We start from the raw sequence: 16181 nt of genomic DNA, 5'->3' as shown, positions 1-16181 counted from the left end.
GCTCTGGATAAGAGCGTCAGCCAAATGCCATAAATGTAAACGTATTCCAATATCCCCATCACAGACATTCATTAAAAAATTTTAAAAGGTGTAACAAAACAAGGTTTTGGTCTGACAGTAACTACACGTAATTCAGTAAATGCCAAGTTCAAGTAAACATACGATGCTGTGTGTGCAATAACTCAGAGGGACACTAACTTAATTGAAATAATTGAACTGCTTTATACCAGATTTATAACAAAATATGTGTCATATTTACCACATTCACCGCCACTTTACTGTATTCATAAGTACTTAAATCTCGTGTACATACTGCAAATTTCTCTATATTGTCTTATATTATTATTAAAGTGTTTATTCTTTTACATAAATGGCTGCAACTGTAACAACTGCAATCCCCCCCCTGGGATCAATAAAGGAATCTGAATCTGAAATGATGATTTCATTTATTGAAGGAAAAATGCTGTTCAGCCCTACCTGGCCCCATGTGAAATAGTAATGGCCCCCTTAGGAACTAAACCAACTAGTTAACCAAATTCAATTGACTACTGGGTACAATTTCACAATTAAGCCACACCTAGGCATGACTACTGCCAGACCTGCTGAACCCAAATATGACTTAAATAGAACCTGTCTGGCAATGCGAAGCAGACTAGAAGGTCTCAAAAAGGAGCACATGATCGCACATTCTAAAGAGATTCGATTGAATGACATTTAATGATCTTAAACATTTAAGTGTGACAAATTGGCAAAAGTAGAAGAAATCAGGTGAGGGTCAAACACTTTTTCACAACAACGTGAATTCCCACTGAGTGGCATCCCGAAAGAGCTTAAGTCAATACTATTGACATGTGCAGGGTGCTCCACGGTATATAGAGGACGATGGTCACTTTCGATAACAGTAACTCTTCACATGTTCAAAGGTTGCACAAAGAGGCAAGTAAAGATGGCTCTGCTTGCTAGCGCAACAAAGGAGAGGGAAGAAAGTCAAGTTTTTCATATCAGGTGATCAGGGCAGACTCATTTTGCTACCTAATATGTGCTAAGACTCGATACTTATCCCTTACTTCATTCGCATAATATCAAACGCCAGCCTTTCACTTTGATAAAGTTGCTGGGTAGCATCTACAATGAACACTGTCTTTTTGAGTGTGGTTAAGCAGGCCCCCAGACTGATTAGCAAGATTAGCGAATATCAGCGAACACTTGTCTGTGTTCAAAACCCCTCAATTTAGCAGTCCTCTGCAGAATAGCCTCCAACAGATTTCTCGCCATTATGAAGATGTTTGAGGGGTTGAAGAACATCGTCTTATCTCAAAGCCCTTTAAAACAATGAGACTAAACCTTCCTTGCGGAACAGAAGGTGAAAGCGGCGCAAACTAGGAAAAATATGCAGCTAAAGCGCCTAAGTGAAACATACTGTAATTATCCAGAGCAGGGCAGAACAGAAAAGTGCTAATTTGAAAAAGCTACTGTATGCGTCAGTGCTCTGCTGAGCATGAGTCTAATCTTAGTGGCGGAGAAACAGTTGTTATCTGTCCTCTAGCGTCTAGCTCAAGAATACCAAGTGAAGTGTTCAGTGCGTTCAGAACAGAGAACTGGAGGATGGTACACTCTGTCCAAACAACCAATGGAGTGTAAAGAGTGGATATCCAAAGTGGCCACACTTGAAAGAGCTTGGTGCCCTCAAAAAGGCTATTTAAAAGAGGCTTAGGAGATAATTACAGTTTATAATAGACATTTCCTGCATAATCAGATTATCTTCTCTTGTGTGCACGTTTCATCTGAATTTCAAATGAATGCTTTATAAGATCAAAATATTTGCCCTGTAAGAAACTGGCCACAAAAAAAACTCAAGCACAGTATTTAAATGGAGTCTGCTGCTTTGATATTCACTTTGGTGAAAACTTTTTTTTTTTTTTTTTTTTTTAAATCGACCAGATATCGCTGTTTTCCTCTCTGCATCACAAATGTATACAGCATGTTTTTGCCTTAAGAATCTTAAAACTTTATTTGGTCATTTACCATTTATATATTTACACAAATCTTTAGACTTTATACAGCTTTAGACCAAATACTTCTATTTTTTCCTCTTTCTCCACATGACACATTTCCGGTACATATTTCAGAAGATTTAAAGTTTCACCATGTGAACATTCTCAATATGATGAGGTGAACCTGTGCATAGGTTTCACAAATTTCAAGTGCATGACTGGTGAAAGGACACATTTGTGTTAAAATGTAGAATCCTACCTTCTTGCACAGCCTGGAAAGGATTGTTCCCATCGACAAACTCCACTGAGATGGTGATCTTCTCCGTCTCCAGGATTTCATTGTTGAGGTTGAGGTCCGCCACTGCCATGCGGAACACCTCGTCATCCTTTTTGGCAGACTCATCAAATATGGCCCCTGAAAAATAAAATGAAGTGTTGTCAGATTTGGTGAAATAAGACAACAGGTAGAAATTAAGATCAGAGCTTTATACTGTATGACCATTTTATGACAATGAACCAGCTGAAATGGTCCAACATTACTCCAAACAAAAGCAACAGGCCAAAAAAAATGCAACAGGTTAAGTTCGAATGGTGCGGTGTGCTCTGTGTCGTTACCTCTCCCTTAGTACTACGGTTTCTAATCACCACATTGTTCTTAGACTCTCCTCACTACGACTGGTCCTAATCACTGCCTCATTCGTTATGAGACCTCCTCCTGACTGTGACCTTGTAGCACAGCATGTGCTACCCTGGGCTCAAGGAGGTCACTGGAGGCAGGATTCAGCACTGCAGCAGCCATATCTTCATTTTCCAAAATAAACAAACAAAACCAACCAACGCTCAACTGGCCACTTTTCAGTGGTCAACGCTAGCTAGACCTTTCAGTCTCTAGCTCTTCAGGTCTTCAGGCCTTCAGTCTTCTGCTTGCCCCTCTCTGCTCTTTTTAAAGGCGCTCAGGCTGCCAGCCAGATAAGAATCAGCTGGCTCTTATTAAGGGCAGCGTGAGCACTGGAGCCGAGAGGGAATGAGAGCTCGCCGCTCTGCCTCCTCGTCACCGCCCCTAGCTGGCAGCTCGACCGCCTGGGTCGAAGGTGTGGTGCGGTGAGGCGGCTTCGCTGCGTAACCGGGGGTGGGGCCCATGCGGCGGAGCTCGGGACTCGCTCCTTGCTCTGGTGGCCCTCGTGGTTAGCACCAGCGTCTTCGCCCTCCTCCTCCCACTGTTCATCCGGGTAGCTCGGGCTTTGTACTCCACCCCCTCCACACTCGCAGGTCTCTCCCCGGCGTGCTCGCCAAGGTTAGTCACCACTGGGTGTTCGGTCGTCGGGGCCCGGGGGGCGGGCGCATGCCACAGACTGGTTCTAATCACCACACCGTTGTAAGACCTCCCCATGACTGTGATTGGTTCTAATAACCACATTGTGGTTCTGAGACCTCCCTGCTGACTGAGATTAGTCCTAATTACTGCATTATCCATTCTGAGACCTACTCCTGGCTATGATCGGTCCTAATCACTGTATTGTTCATTCTGAGATCACCCTAAAACTATGATTGGCTCTCATCACCACAAAATACAGAGGGTTCTTTTGAAGTATATTTATGACAGAGTGCTCAGTGTATATGTCCAGCTTGAGTCTCATAAAATCTTATGTGAACTAAACGGTGCAACTGTCCAAGTGTTGACCCTATCATCGGGAGGCTGAGTTCAATCTCCAGCAATGCCACAGCCATCCGTGACAAAGAGTCCGAGAGAGCATAATTGGCCTCACTCTCTCTGGATGTGAAGGATGTGACCTCCTCTCCAACCATTACTCAGTGCGACGCAAGCAAACTGATGCTGGGTTAATGGCAGTTTGAAAAGGTGACTGGTTTCATATGTCTCAGAGGAAGCACATGCTAGCCTGCGCCCTTCTAGCATGGTAGCATCGTGTGATAGGTGGAAACCTAGCTAGTTGGTGGGGTTGCACATGATTAAATTGGAGACTGTAAAAGAAAACATTTCAGAGAAATGAGGTTTGATGGCTTCACTTACAAAGACATTTCACTAAACTAAGCAAAGATAAAAGATCAGTAGCAACATAATCCTCATTTAAAAGCAATTAAAATGTTTACATGTTTCTTCCTTTGGATACTTGTATTTCCACACTTGGAGGACTAGACCTTTGTACAAATACAGTCAAATCTCTGTGGGGGAGATGAAGCCTATCATAATGGTCTTCAACTAGGCAAATGTGGTTTAGATTTAAAGAACTGTAATTATACTTTAATTATACTAGATTTAGTCTAAAGCCTGGTACTCACTTAAAGAGTTATACACATTTGTCTGTGTATGTGTCTGTTTAACTCCCTGAAAGTCTCCGCATTGTGAGCACATGGGATCCTTGCATTGGTTCCTATTAAGATTTTTTTTGCAGCCAAAATTCACTTTGAGTAGCAAAGGCTAGGTTTAGGTCTAAGTCAAAATAACAGAGTGGTCAATGGAAAACCCCAACAGAGACATTAATACAGATGTTTGTCCATATGTGTGCGTCCTTACATGGACTGATGGCTCATAAACTGATCACTTCAGAAATTCCAGCAATTTTCTGGCAACAGATATAATTTAAAGGTCTGCACTCAGACAATTTAGAAATGACAGACGATGAAATGTGTATATACTGTGTAGCCATGATATCTGCAGCTGATACAACACACTGAACTTTCACAGTCTGCATGAGGGGAAAACACCTGCTTGTAAGTCTCATTTGGTTTTAGTCTTATAGACGTAGCAGACTGAAAGATGGTCAAATGTTCAGTCAAATGTGGTAGAATACAATCTGTGAAATCCAGAGCATGGAAACACACCAATTCTTCACAGATGGTGCACAGCAAACACAGAAACATTGCTCATCTCTCCTGTTCTGCAAGATTCTTCAACTCCACATCACATTAGAAGTCAGCAGTGAAATCAACCGAATGCTTGTGGTCAGTGGTGGAGTTTCCAAGTACAACCACTGCTCTCGGAGATCCAGGAAGGCTGTCAGAACTTTAACGAGACAAATCTCCCCCCACAGTGGCATGAAGACACTTACTTTGTCTCGAATCCTCCGCAAAACATCATAATAGGTCTTTCATCTGCTACTGGAATTGAGTTGCCATAGAAACAAAACTCAAGGTGGAAGCTTCAAAAACATACTTTAAAGCTTCATATCTCACCCTTGGCAGTGTGAAATGCTATAGAGAAGGAATGGCTCTTGCAACATATATCTCTTAGGCATCTGTGCCACTGTACAACTTGAACCCGAACTAAAACGATCAGATTTCAAACATAAGCCGTAATTAAGAGATCTGAAGGCAGAATCTCTTCCGGCTGCCTTGTTTTTCTTTCACTTTGCATGTCTGAAAATGAATGAATTTGCATGCTCCGCCACCCATTATGCCTGACAAAAAACGTAAAACAGAGACTGCTATATGACCAAGGCTTCACAGGAACAGCTTGCTATGGCACTCAGTCAGACCCGGAAACCAGTATACATCTACATGCTGGATTTAATCAAGCATTGAAAAATGCATGGTGTTTGATTAACATGTCATTTTGAACAGGCTCTTGCTGGCAGTAGTACATAAGCTACCACTTTTTAGCTTGTCAGACTTGTCAGGCATCAAGAGGAATCAGCATGAGTTCTACACAAGATTTTCAAACTTAAGAACAGTGGTTCTTAATCCTGGTCCAGGAGTACTACTTTCCTAGGATCAAGATTGAGAAATGCTGGTGAATATAACCATAAACAATGTATGATGTGTCATTCAAGTTAGAATTAGGTATAGACATGAAGCTGTACAGGAAGGACGGTACTTCAAGAGGGAACCTTTCACATGCTCTGCAGTGGATCTTCCCCTATTGGTCTGCACTACAATGCCTTTGGGAGGCCAGCTAAATCAAGTAAGAGCAGTCAGCGCGTTTCATACCCGTGGTGGACAGGGCATTGTGAAGTCAGCTCCAGTGTACTGGGTGCAGGAGATCTTTTGAAGATCCAATGATCATACTGGCATACTGACAGATCTGCACTGCTCACGGCTAGTATAGGACATAACTTGGCACAGAAAACATTGCCAGGTGTGAACATTTTTGTTAGCACTGCATGCCAATTTTGGAGACAGAGTGTGTGGGTTTGTGCCTGTGCAATGACTTTTTAACTTTACAATTATTGCTACACATATGCTTTCTGGACTGGGAGTGGGCAAAGTGACAGGTGGAGGTAACCACTGCCTGTAGGTGGCCTGTGGACACTAGTCACTCGACTCAAATGGGGACAACAGAAGAATTTGGCTACATCCCAGGTGATTGAGCAGTCCTTTTTACGTAAACTGCTCACTATCAAATGAGAGTGGGGACTAGAAAGTGTGTCTTAAACATTGACAACAGACACAAGACAGTCACCCCCCAATATGGATGACTTATGTTGTTCCAGAAGTGGACTCACCAGCCACAGCAAAGTCCACAACAAATGAGTACACAAGTCAAAATTGATGGACTACTACCAAGATTTAGAGATAGTTCATGTGCAAGGCACACTTTGGCTGTTTTCTCAGTCCCAGATTAAGCCTAAGCCAACAACTAAAGAGAAGTCTGAATGGCACAGCAATTCAGTCAAAGACCTATATGTCCAAAATTAACAGGTACCTTCTTGAATATTTATTCATCAATGACATTAACACAGAACAGTACTAATCACCACTTAAATTAATAGTCAACACTACAATGAGAGCTTCTACTTTCCTGGGAAGGATTTCCACTAGATGTTGGACTGTCTCGACAATGCTGGAATTTGAGTCCCCTCAACCATGACAGCATTAGCGAGGTCAAACACTGATGTTGGCCGATTAGGTCTTGTCCAGCTCCACAATCCAAGGCTGAAAAGCCTTTTGTTTTTACTCCTTGGGCTGATGCCTGGCACTAGACATGGTGATCTTAGGCTTGTGTGCAACTCCTCAAGAGGATCCCATTCTACTGCCACTGCTTTTCTGTGGAGATTACACAGTTGTGTGCACACAACTGAACACCCATTTGACAGCAACTGGGGTTGCTTAAAAGTCACAAATTAATAGGGGTGTCTGGAAGCATCTGTGTATGTAACAAAGTACTGAATGAACCTTGAATGTATACCTCAAGTTGCTAGCAACCTGTGACCAAATCCCTTCCCTTTAGAGTTGCATATGGGTATCCGAGTGCTCAGTTAACTGTTTGAGGTGCCAGTATTTGAATACTGAAATCACTGTTTGGACATTCATTAAGACATAAATTTCAATTACAGAAAATTACACTAAATATAACCAAATATTTTTTTTTCCACACCTCCAAAGTTCTTCCTCAAATTGGTTGCATTTTCCACTTCTCATGGTACAAGTAATCCCAATCATGTGATGCTGAGGTCTGAACTCTGGGGTGACCGGTCCATTGTTCTGAGAAAAACAGTTCTTCTTCGTTTGATTTGCAAATTTTCTTCTATCTTGTTTTCTTTTTCTCAGTAAGAGCGTCTTGACAGCTACACATCAGATCCTTCAGATCCAAAGCAAGAGTGGAGCTTGATTTTCTCCTCTCACTCAAATATATACGCATTATTTATCTAATGGTGATAGTACTGGTGGTCTACCAGGGTCAGCTGTTAGGAGCCCCATTTTCTCTAAACATTTTAATAACTTGCTGAATTCCTGTTCTTGAAACTCACTTACTTTCCTCTTCCTCATGCAAGTGAATTATGTTTTATCTAATATATTATCTCCTGAAAAATGAAAACCTTGTACTTAATGGATATGTTGGCTAGAACTTGAATGAATAAAGGTGGTTTCTGACTACTACACAGTACTGTATCTCTGCCTGCTCTGCCTATAGCAGTTTAGTTCCACTAACATGGGTCACTTTCATATAGCAGTGAAAGCCCAGAAATAAAAATCAAGGATAAAGAGAGCTAGGAAATTTTTATGAACACAATAAGCAGACACAGGGAGGAGGGGAAGTATTACAAGAAAAATGTAGGATATGGGTCTGTTAACGGGTCGGGCCCCGATTTGACCCCCGGGGGGGGGGTTCGCTTTTCCTCAAACCCCGAAAAAGGCCTTAGGTGATCTCGGGCAGACCCTTCCGCCATTCCCCCTTCCAGGGGGGCAGTCGTGGGCTGGAGGTTAGGGAGCTGGCCCTGTGACCGGAAGGTTGCCGGTTCGATCCCCAGGGCCGACAGTCCATGACTGAGGTGTCCTTGAACCCCCAACTGCTCCCCGGGCGCCATGGATAGGGCTGCCCACCACTCCGGGCAAGTGTGCTCACTGCCCCCTAGTATGTGTGTGTTCACTAGTGTGTATGTGGTGTTTCACTTCACGGCTGGGTTAAATGCGGAGGTGGAATTTCCCCAGTTGTGGGATCAAAAAGTATCACTTAAGGGTTAAGGTTGGACGTAAATATAGTGGTGGACTGTACATACTACAGCCAGTCAGAGCAGTTTCATTACAACAGTGCTGGCGAAGCAGGTTGAGTACTGCCCTCTACGCTGTAGGTCCCAAATTAATACAAGTTCAAAGCCTGCCACTGTTTCATTGCCCATGTCACTATCAGTTATACAAGTGGGCAGTGAGTCAAATCTAGCACAGTGTGTATAGGCATAGAAAGTGTTAGTCATCGCCAATGAGTGGCCACTTACGCAGTGTCTAATGAACAAGTGGTTTTTAAAGAGGCCCCCCACCAATCACATCACAACGCAGTTTACAATCAAGCACTTGCCCTCACTTCTTTGGTATTTGTGTCTGAAGCCTCCTTCCTCCCCTCTGCCCGCCTTTGTCTTCTGTTCCCATTAAAGTCATAAATGTTATGATCTCCAGGGAGACACAGGGCTGACCAATCTGGCCTCTCCAAGTCAAACAACAGTTACTGAACGCTTCTCGACACCCACATGAACATGACACACAAAAAAAATGGTAAAAATACATAAATATCAGTAAATTCATAAACAATGAAATAAGACAATGTCATAATGAGCTGACATCCTATGCAGAAGACCATGTTCATGGCTCAATGGCAAAAACAGTAAATTAACAGACTTTTACTGAAGCAAAACTTCATCTGAATCTCTGTATTTGCTTGTAGTAATTGCAGTACGAGGCCTAATGATAAATATTGTTACATAAAATTATTAAGATAATTTAGTCTTCTGTGTTGGCTCTCCTTAATGTAGCTGTTGACAGCTTCATGAACTAGATTAAACAGGACTATACACTCTAATATGTGTCATCATTTATACTCTTTCATTAAAGTTTGCTAAACGACCCGGGGCCGTGTTACAGAAACATTCCTCTCTTTTGTTTTTAAGTTAAGATCTGACAGATCAAGATAAGATTTTTCACAAATTCGTATTACATATATATTACAGCGTCTGGGACTTTTAAAACATTGTTAGAAAAAAAACAAAATCAATGCACATTTTAATGTAGATAAATGTAATGTCATTAGGCTAGTTATAGTAAACTATGCTGCCTGTCACTGTATAAAACAACAGAAACAGACCGTTAAAGACAGTAGTGAAGACACCTCTGGGGTTGTCTTTAAAGTTAGAACAGTATTTTGAAAATGAATCTATTTATGATGCTTCTGTAACACTGTGTTTCATATGTGGAGTTACGATAAGATTACGTAACTCTGTAACACGGCCCCTGGTCCTCCTCAGCATCTCCTCGGTTGCTCTGACTAGCTTTAGTGTTAGTTTTACTGTTAGCTCATCTGAAGAGGACATGAAAACCTGCTGATTTAACTCCCAATGGGTAAAATATTTCCCTGGTTTGGTTAATGTAAACACAGTTTCCAGAAACCGATAACTGTCAGTTCTCAAACATGCATGTCTGCACGTAAAATCTTGTAAAGCCAGTTTATTTTTGATCAAAAATGAATGTTTTCTGATGCACTTTACTGTGTTCTTCTAAATTTCTCTATGTGCTATTACTACTACACACCTGTGCTAACGGCTGATAGACGAATGTCCTTGATAGGTGGGACTTGTCAGAACTGTCAGAAATGATCAGTAATTATTCTTAGTAATAATTTCTTAGAATAACAGTCGTCCACACCTAAAAGCCACCGCGCCACACAGCATCAAATAAAAAGCAGATGCCCAAAGTGCTGCTATACTACCTAGAACGTGACGCAGATGAAAGCACCAATAAAAATGTAGTTCAAGATACTTAACTTCACTGAAATCAAACTTTCAACATAATACAGCACATTCTGCATCAGGTTTAGTACATTTTTACAAATCCATTGTCTTGGAGCTGAAAAAAGACTAGGCTAAGGTAAAATACCATTCTCTGTGGCTTGACATGACTTTAACATAGTACATATCAGCACCAGTGTGTGTGCCTTCATTAAAAACAATTATTTGGAATTTTTGGATGTAAAAAGTAAATATATGTCCAGGAAGGTATTACAGGGTATTTGAAAGTGTAGCCTTTCCGTAACACAACTAGGTGCATGGAGACACAGATGCTTGGCGTCCAAACCCATTCTTCTAGGGCGAGCTCTGACTAGCTTCAGTGTTAGCTGTACTGTCAGCTCATCTGAAGGTGCAGCCTTTGTAGCTCAAACCTCCTCCGTATTAGACCTGAAAACCTTCTTTACCAGCTTCAACATCCAGTGACCAGAATATTTCTGTGGTTTAATTAATGTAATCAGTGTTTTTCGAATAATAATGAACAATGTTTTCAGATGTACTTCTCTGTGTGCTTCTAAATTGTCCTTTGTGCTACTATCCATTTTAGTCCTTTAGCACACATGCTTCGGATGCTATCAGGTGGTCTGAACTAAACGTCTGATGGACACAGCAACAGTAATTAACCAAAGAATCAAAAGAAACAGGATCTGCTGCATTACAAGCCCAAAAGCAAACTCTGATGCCTGTGGCATCTCCCTTCCTAAGTAACACTGATTAATATCCAAGAGCCATTCTGAAGAGGAATAAAATGTGAAAATCATATTGTTCTCCATCTTAATCAAGCCCCCTCTCTCACCCAGAGGGGGTTCCCTTCCCTGGGATGAGAGCGGATGTGTTGAGAGAGAGAGAGAGAGAGAGAGAGAGAATGTGTGTGTGTGTGTGTGTGTGTGTGTGTGTGTGTGTGTGTGTGTGTGTGTGTGTGGGCAGCTGTGAATGCTGATTTACAAGCTGCTGTATTCCTGCTCCAAACAGCTTGTGTGGCTGCAGCTCTTGGGCAATTGGATTGTGAGGAAAAAGGCAAGCGTCACCACATAAATCAGAGAGCAGAGTAAAAGTGTTGAGCCTGGCCATACCCGACGTGCCAAGGGCAACCGCAACGACACTGTAACCTGACCACATGTCCATCTCAAATTCAAAGGTGTAAACGTGGTTTTAGGACCATGTGTGGGCAGTGAAGTACTTTCTGTTGAGACGTTTGGGAATAAAAACTTAACGGCAAAACTTTCTGCATCAATTCTTTTTCAAAACGGACAAGGGCTCCATGTCCCAAAACTTTTTCAGTGGTGCAATCACAAGCACCCTAATGCACCCTAATACATGTGCACAAACGCAGACAGAGAAGACCTACAACAGAATTCAGGACAACAAACACAAAAGCGTATTTGGAGAAAAAAAAAGGCCTTTGCAAAAGATATGGTATATTTTATATTTTGCAATTTTTCCGTTTTTCTTTTTATTTAAATGCAGTAAATAAATACTAACTGTACACTACAATCAACAGAAGTGTTCTCTGTAGAGGATGTGTCAACTTATTTTCACTTAGAAAATCAACAGAACTTAATTGACCAGGGTTGTTCAAACCTTTGCACACAACTGTATTTCAGAGTTTCCACCAGCTCTAATTCCGTGAGACACTACCAGTTCTAACATTCCACCAATGACCAGTTCCTCCAGGAATCTGCAATCAAAAATTCATGCAAAAGTAACAAACTCTTGCAATTTTGTACAATCACGACATCATTTCCACATTAAACATGACAAATTATTTTAACCGAAAAGAAATGTTTTTATATGGGGCGCACAGTTTTCTTCATAAATTTTCATCAAAAAACAGCAATAAAAAAAAAAACACATCATCAAGCCCACATTACTGCCACAAAGACTGAAAAGCCACTGTAAAAAATCAAGCCCACAACAGTCACAGAAAAAAAAGATCTGAGATCCTGGTGGGACTGATTAAGAAGTAATCTGAAAGTAAAACTTGGCACTGAAACTAGGCTGTCTTTAACACGGCTAATGTCATATACTCCAGCTTTGAAAATGTAACGCAGCAAGCGCTGAAAATACACTATCGGCTATGTTTCGCTAGCTGTATGATCACAGACAAAGAAGACTTCTTTAAGTCTTTGTGTCAGCCATTGCAGCTAGTGGCACTATATTGGTCCATGCTGTCAGGCCCATCCTTGTTAAGCCGTTTGTGGGACGTGAGGCAATACAGCTGGCTGAAGAATCTCTGTGGCTCGCTGTGTCTCCCAGCACTTTTTCAGCACTGGAGCTGAGGCATGCATGTGTTCCATTTGTGAGCAGATCACTTTCCTGAAGCGTTCCCTCTCTCTCCCTCTCTCTCTCCCTCTCTCTCCCTCTCTCTCCCTCTCTCTCCCTCTCTCTCCCTCTCTCTCCCCCTCTCTCTCCCTCTCTCTCCCTCTCCCTCTCTCTCCCCCTCTCTCTCTCCCCATCTCTCTCTCTCTCTCTCCCTCTCTCTCCATCTCTCTCCATCTCCATCTCTCTCTCTCCCTCTCCCCCCCTCTCTCCCCATCTCCATCTCTCTCTCTCTCTCTCTCTCCATCTCTCTCTCTCTCCATCTCTCTCTCTCTCTCTCCATCTCTCTCTCTCTCTCTCTCCCTCTCTCTCCATCTCCATCTCTCTTTCCCTCTCTCTCCATCTCCATCTCTCTCTCTCTCTCTCTCTCTCTCTCTCTCCCTCTCTCTCTCCATCTCCATCTCTCTCTCTCTCCCTCTCTCTCCATCTCCATCTCTCTCTCTCTCTCCCTCCCTCCCTCTCTCTCCCTCTCTCTCCCTCCCTCTCCCTCCCTCTCTCTCCCCCTCCCTCCCTCTCCCTCCCTCTCTCTCCCCCCCTCTCTCTCTCCCCATCTCTCTCTCTCTCTCTCTCCATCTCCATCTCTCTCTCTCTCTCTCTCCATCTCCATCTCTCTCTCTCTCCCTCTCTCTCCATCTCCATCTCTCTCTCTCTCCATGTCTCTCTCTCTCTCTCTCCATCTCCATCTCTCTCTCTCTCCCTCCCTCTCCCCCCTCTCTCCCCATCTCCATCTCTCTCTCTCTCCCTCCCTCCCTCTCTCTCCCTCCCTCTCCCTCCCTCTCTCTCCCCCTCCCTCCCTCTCCCTCCCTCTCTCTCCCCCCCTCTCTCTCTCCCCATCTCTCTCTCTCTCTCTCTCCATCTCCATCTCTCTCTCTCTCTCTCTCCATCTCCATCTCTCTCTCTCTCCCTCTCTCTCCATCTCCATCTCTCTCTCTCTCCATGTCTCTCTCTCTCTCTCTCCATCTCCATCTCTCTCTCTCTCCCTCCCTCTCCCCCCTCTCTCCCCATCTCCATCTCTCTCTCTCTCTCCATCTCTCTCTCTCTCTCCATCTCCATCTCTCTCTCTCTCTCCATCTCCATCTCTCTCTCTCTCCCTCTCTCTCCATCTCCATCTCTCTTTCCCTCTCTCTCCATCTCCATCTCTCTCTCTCTCCCTCCCTCTCCCCCCTCTCTCCCCATCTCCATCTCTCTCTCTCTCTCCATCTCTCTCTCTCTCTCTCCATCTCCATCTCTCTCTCTCTCTCTCCATCTCCATCTCTCTCTCTCTCCCTCTCTCTCCATCTCCATATCTCTTTCCCTCTCTCTCCATCTCCATCTCTCTCTCTCTCTCTCTCTCTCTCCCTCTCTCTCTCCATCTCCATCTCTCTCTCTCTCCCTCTCTCTCCATCTCCATCTCTCTACCTCTCTCTCCATCTCCATCTCTCTTTCCCTCTCTCTCCATCTCCATCTCTCTCTCTCTCTCTCCATCTCCATCTCTCTCTCTCCATCTCCATCTCTCTCTCTCTCCCTCCCTCTCCCCCCTCTCTCCCCATCTCCATCTCTCTCTCTCTCTCTCCATCTCTCTCTCTCTCTCTCCCCATCTCCATCTCTCTCTCTCTCTCTCTCCATCTCCATCTCTCTCTCTCTCCCTCTCTCTCCATCTCCATCTCTCTTTCCCTCTCTCTCCATCTCCATCTCTCTCTCTCTCCCTCTCTCTCTCCATCTCTCTCTCTCTCCCTCTCTCTCTCCATCTCTCTCTCTCTCCCTCTCTCTCCATCTCTCTCTCTCGGGTCTGCTAGCTGAACACCACAGCTGTTCTGGCGTGTGTGTGTGTGTGTGTGTGTGTGTGTGTGTGTGTGTGTGTGTGTGTGTGTATAATGCAGGTTGGGTCCGAAATCAACCACTTCTATTCTAAATAGTTCAACAGAATAGTCCTCGAGAAAGATGAGTGAGTCTGGAATTATAGTATCATCAGACAGTAGAGGAAAGGTACCCAGATGAAAGCCTACATCTAGGCAAAATGAAGCGGTCGCACATTGGACACTGTTTATTCTAATAATTCAGGCAATATGGAGGGCATGGCACCTCTGAGAATATGGCAGATGCAGGTGATGTCGTTTAAAATATTGTGCGTAATTCTTATAGAGCATGTAATTAGTATACTATGTCAAAATGTATTACAATTAAGAGATGGTATATCAGTACTGATAGGTATAGATATCTGGACGAAATGCTGAAACAGATATCGGAAGGAAAACAAGAATGAATCAACAAATCTAGCCCGGAATTGTGTGATGTGATGTTTTTAGCTATGTATTTCTTCCTGTGGGGTAGTAGAGTAGTTCTGACTACTTTGAGCATGTTAGCCAACTTTGAGATGCTCAGGTTGAGTAAAGCGTTTTAATTTAACAGCAGCATAATAAATTGTAAAGCTTAGCAGCATTTTAAAGGAAAAAAATACTGGACTGGTGCCAACCAACACTCAATAGCTACATCAGTATTTGAAAAGAAAAAAAATATATATTGTGCTACCTGTAATTATAAGGAAGAGGTCTGCTCTACATTTACATTTCTGGCATTTGGCTGACGCTCTTATCCAGAGCGACTTACAGTTTGATCATTTCACACAGGTAGGCGAAGGCGGGGTTAGGAGTCTTGCCCAAGGACTCTTATTGGTGTAGTGTAGGGTGTTTGCCCAGGTGGGGATTGAACCCCAGTCTACAGTGTAGAAGGCAGAGGTTTTACCCACTGCACTAACCAACCGAGGTCAATTTTCTGGAAGCGAGTGTACTGTTGCAAAGAAATAATAAATGTGTAATACGCAGTGCTCAATTTTAAACTCACTGTCTTCTGTTATTAGGAATTATAATAACACATGTAAACCGGTTCACTTCGATTTCAGTGTTCACAAACTTCGAATTTTCACCAGATGTAGCATAGCCACTGGGTACTACTTCCTCTACTACTATGGTTTGGATGCATCCATCTTTCTGGAGAAGTACTTTGGTAATATATCCAGAAGTATATGGTTCCCGATATAGACAAAGTTTCTATCATAAACAAACTTATGAAAATTTATTAAAATACAGGTGTTACCTGTAAAATACAGGTACATTAAAATACAGGCCCGCCCTTTGCAGCTATAACAGCTTCAACTCTTCTGCGAAGGCTTTCCACAAGGCTTAGGACTGTTTATGGGAATTTTTGACCGTTCCTTCAGAAGCGCATTTGTGAGGTCAGACACTGATGTTGGACGAGAAGGCCTGGCTCGCAGTCTCCGCTCTAATTCATCCCAAAGGTGTTCTATGGGGTTGAGGTCAGGACTCTGTGCAGGACAGTCAAGTTCTTCCACACCAAACTCGCTCATCCACGTCTTTATGGACCTGCTTTGTGCACTGGTGCGCAGTCATGTTGGAACAGGAAGGGGCCGTCCCCAAACTGTTCCCACAAAGTTGGGAGCATGAAATTGTCCAAAATCTCTTGGTGCTGAAGCTTTAAGAGTTCCTTTCACTGGAACTAAGGAGCCGAGCCCAACTCCTGAAAAACAGCCCCACACCATGATCACCCTCCACCAAACTTTACACTTGGCACAATGCAGTCAGGCAAGTATCGTCTCCTGGCAACCGCCAAACCCAGACTCGTCCATCGGATTGCCAGACAGAGA

The 16181-nt window shown here is 43.2% G+C and overlaps 1 protein-coding gene across 3 annotated transcripts in view; it reads right to left on the bottom strand.

The window, feature by feature from the left end:
• grid2 (glutamate receptor, ionotropic, delta 2) overlaps positions 1 to 16181 on the bottom strand; it is a 652613-nt gene that overhangs the window by 566944 nt on the left and 69488 nt on the right. For all 3 annotated transcript variants that reach the window (XR_001858518.2, XM_017712845.2, XM_017712844.2), the window contains exon 2: positions 2254 to 2409. Coding sequence is in view for 2 of the 3 variants with exons in the window: in XM_017712845.2 (XP_017568334.1) it covers positions 2254 to 2409 (156 nt within the window). In the remaining variant the exon portion in view is untranslated. The remainder of the gene's footprint in view (positions 1 to 2253; positions 2410 to 16181) is intronic.

The sequence above is a fragment of the Pygocentrus nattereri genome, chromosome 28 (genome assembly GCF_015220715.1).
Source record: "Pygocentrus nattereri isolate fPygNat1 chromosome 28, fPygNat1.pri, whole genome shotgun sequence".
Lineage (NCBI taxonomy): Eukaryota > Metazoa > Chordata > Actinopteri > Characiformes > Serrasalmidae > Pygocentrus > Pygocentrus nattereri.
This window is presented reverse-complemented; position numbering and strand designations above follow the sequence as displayed.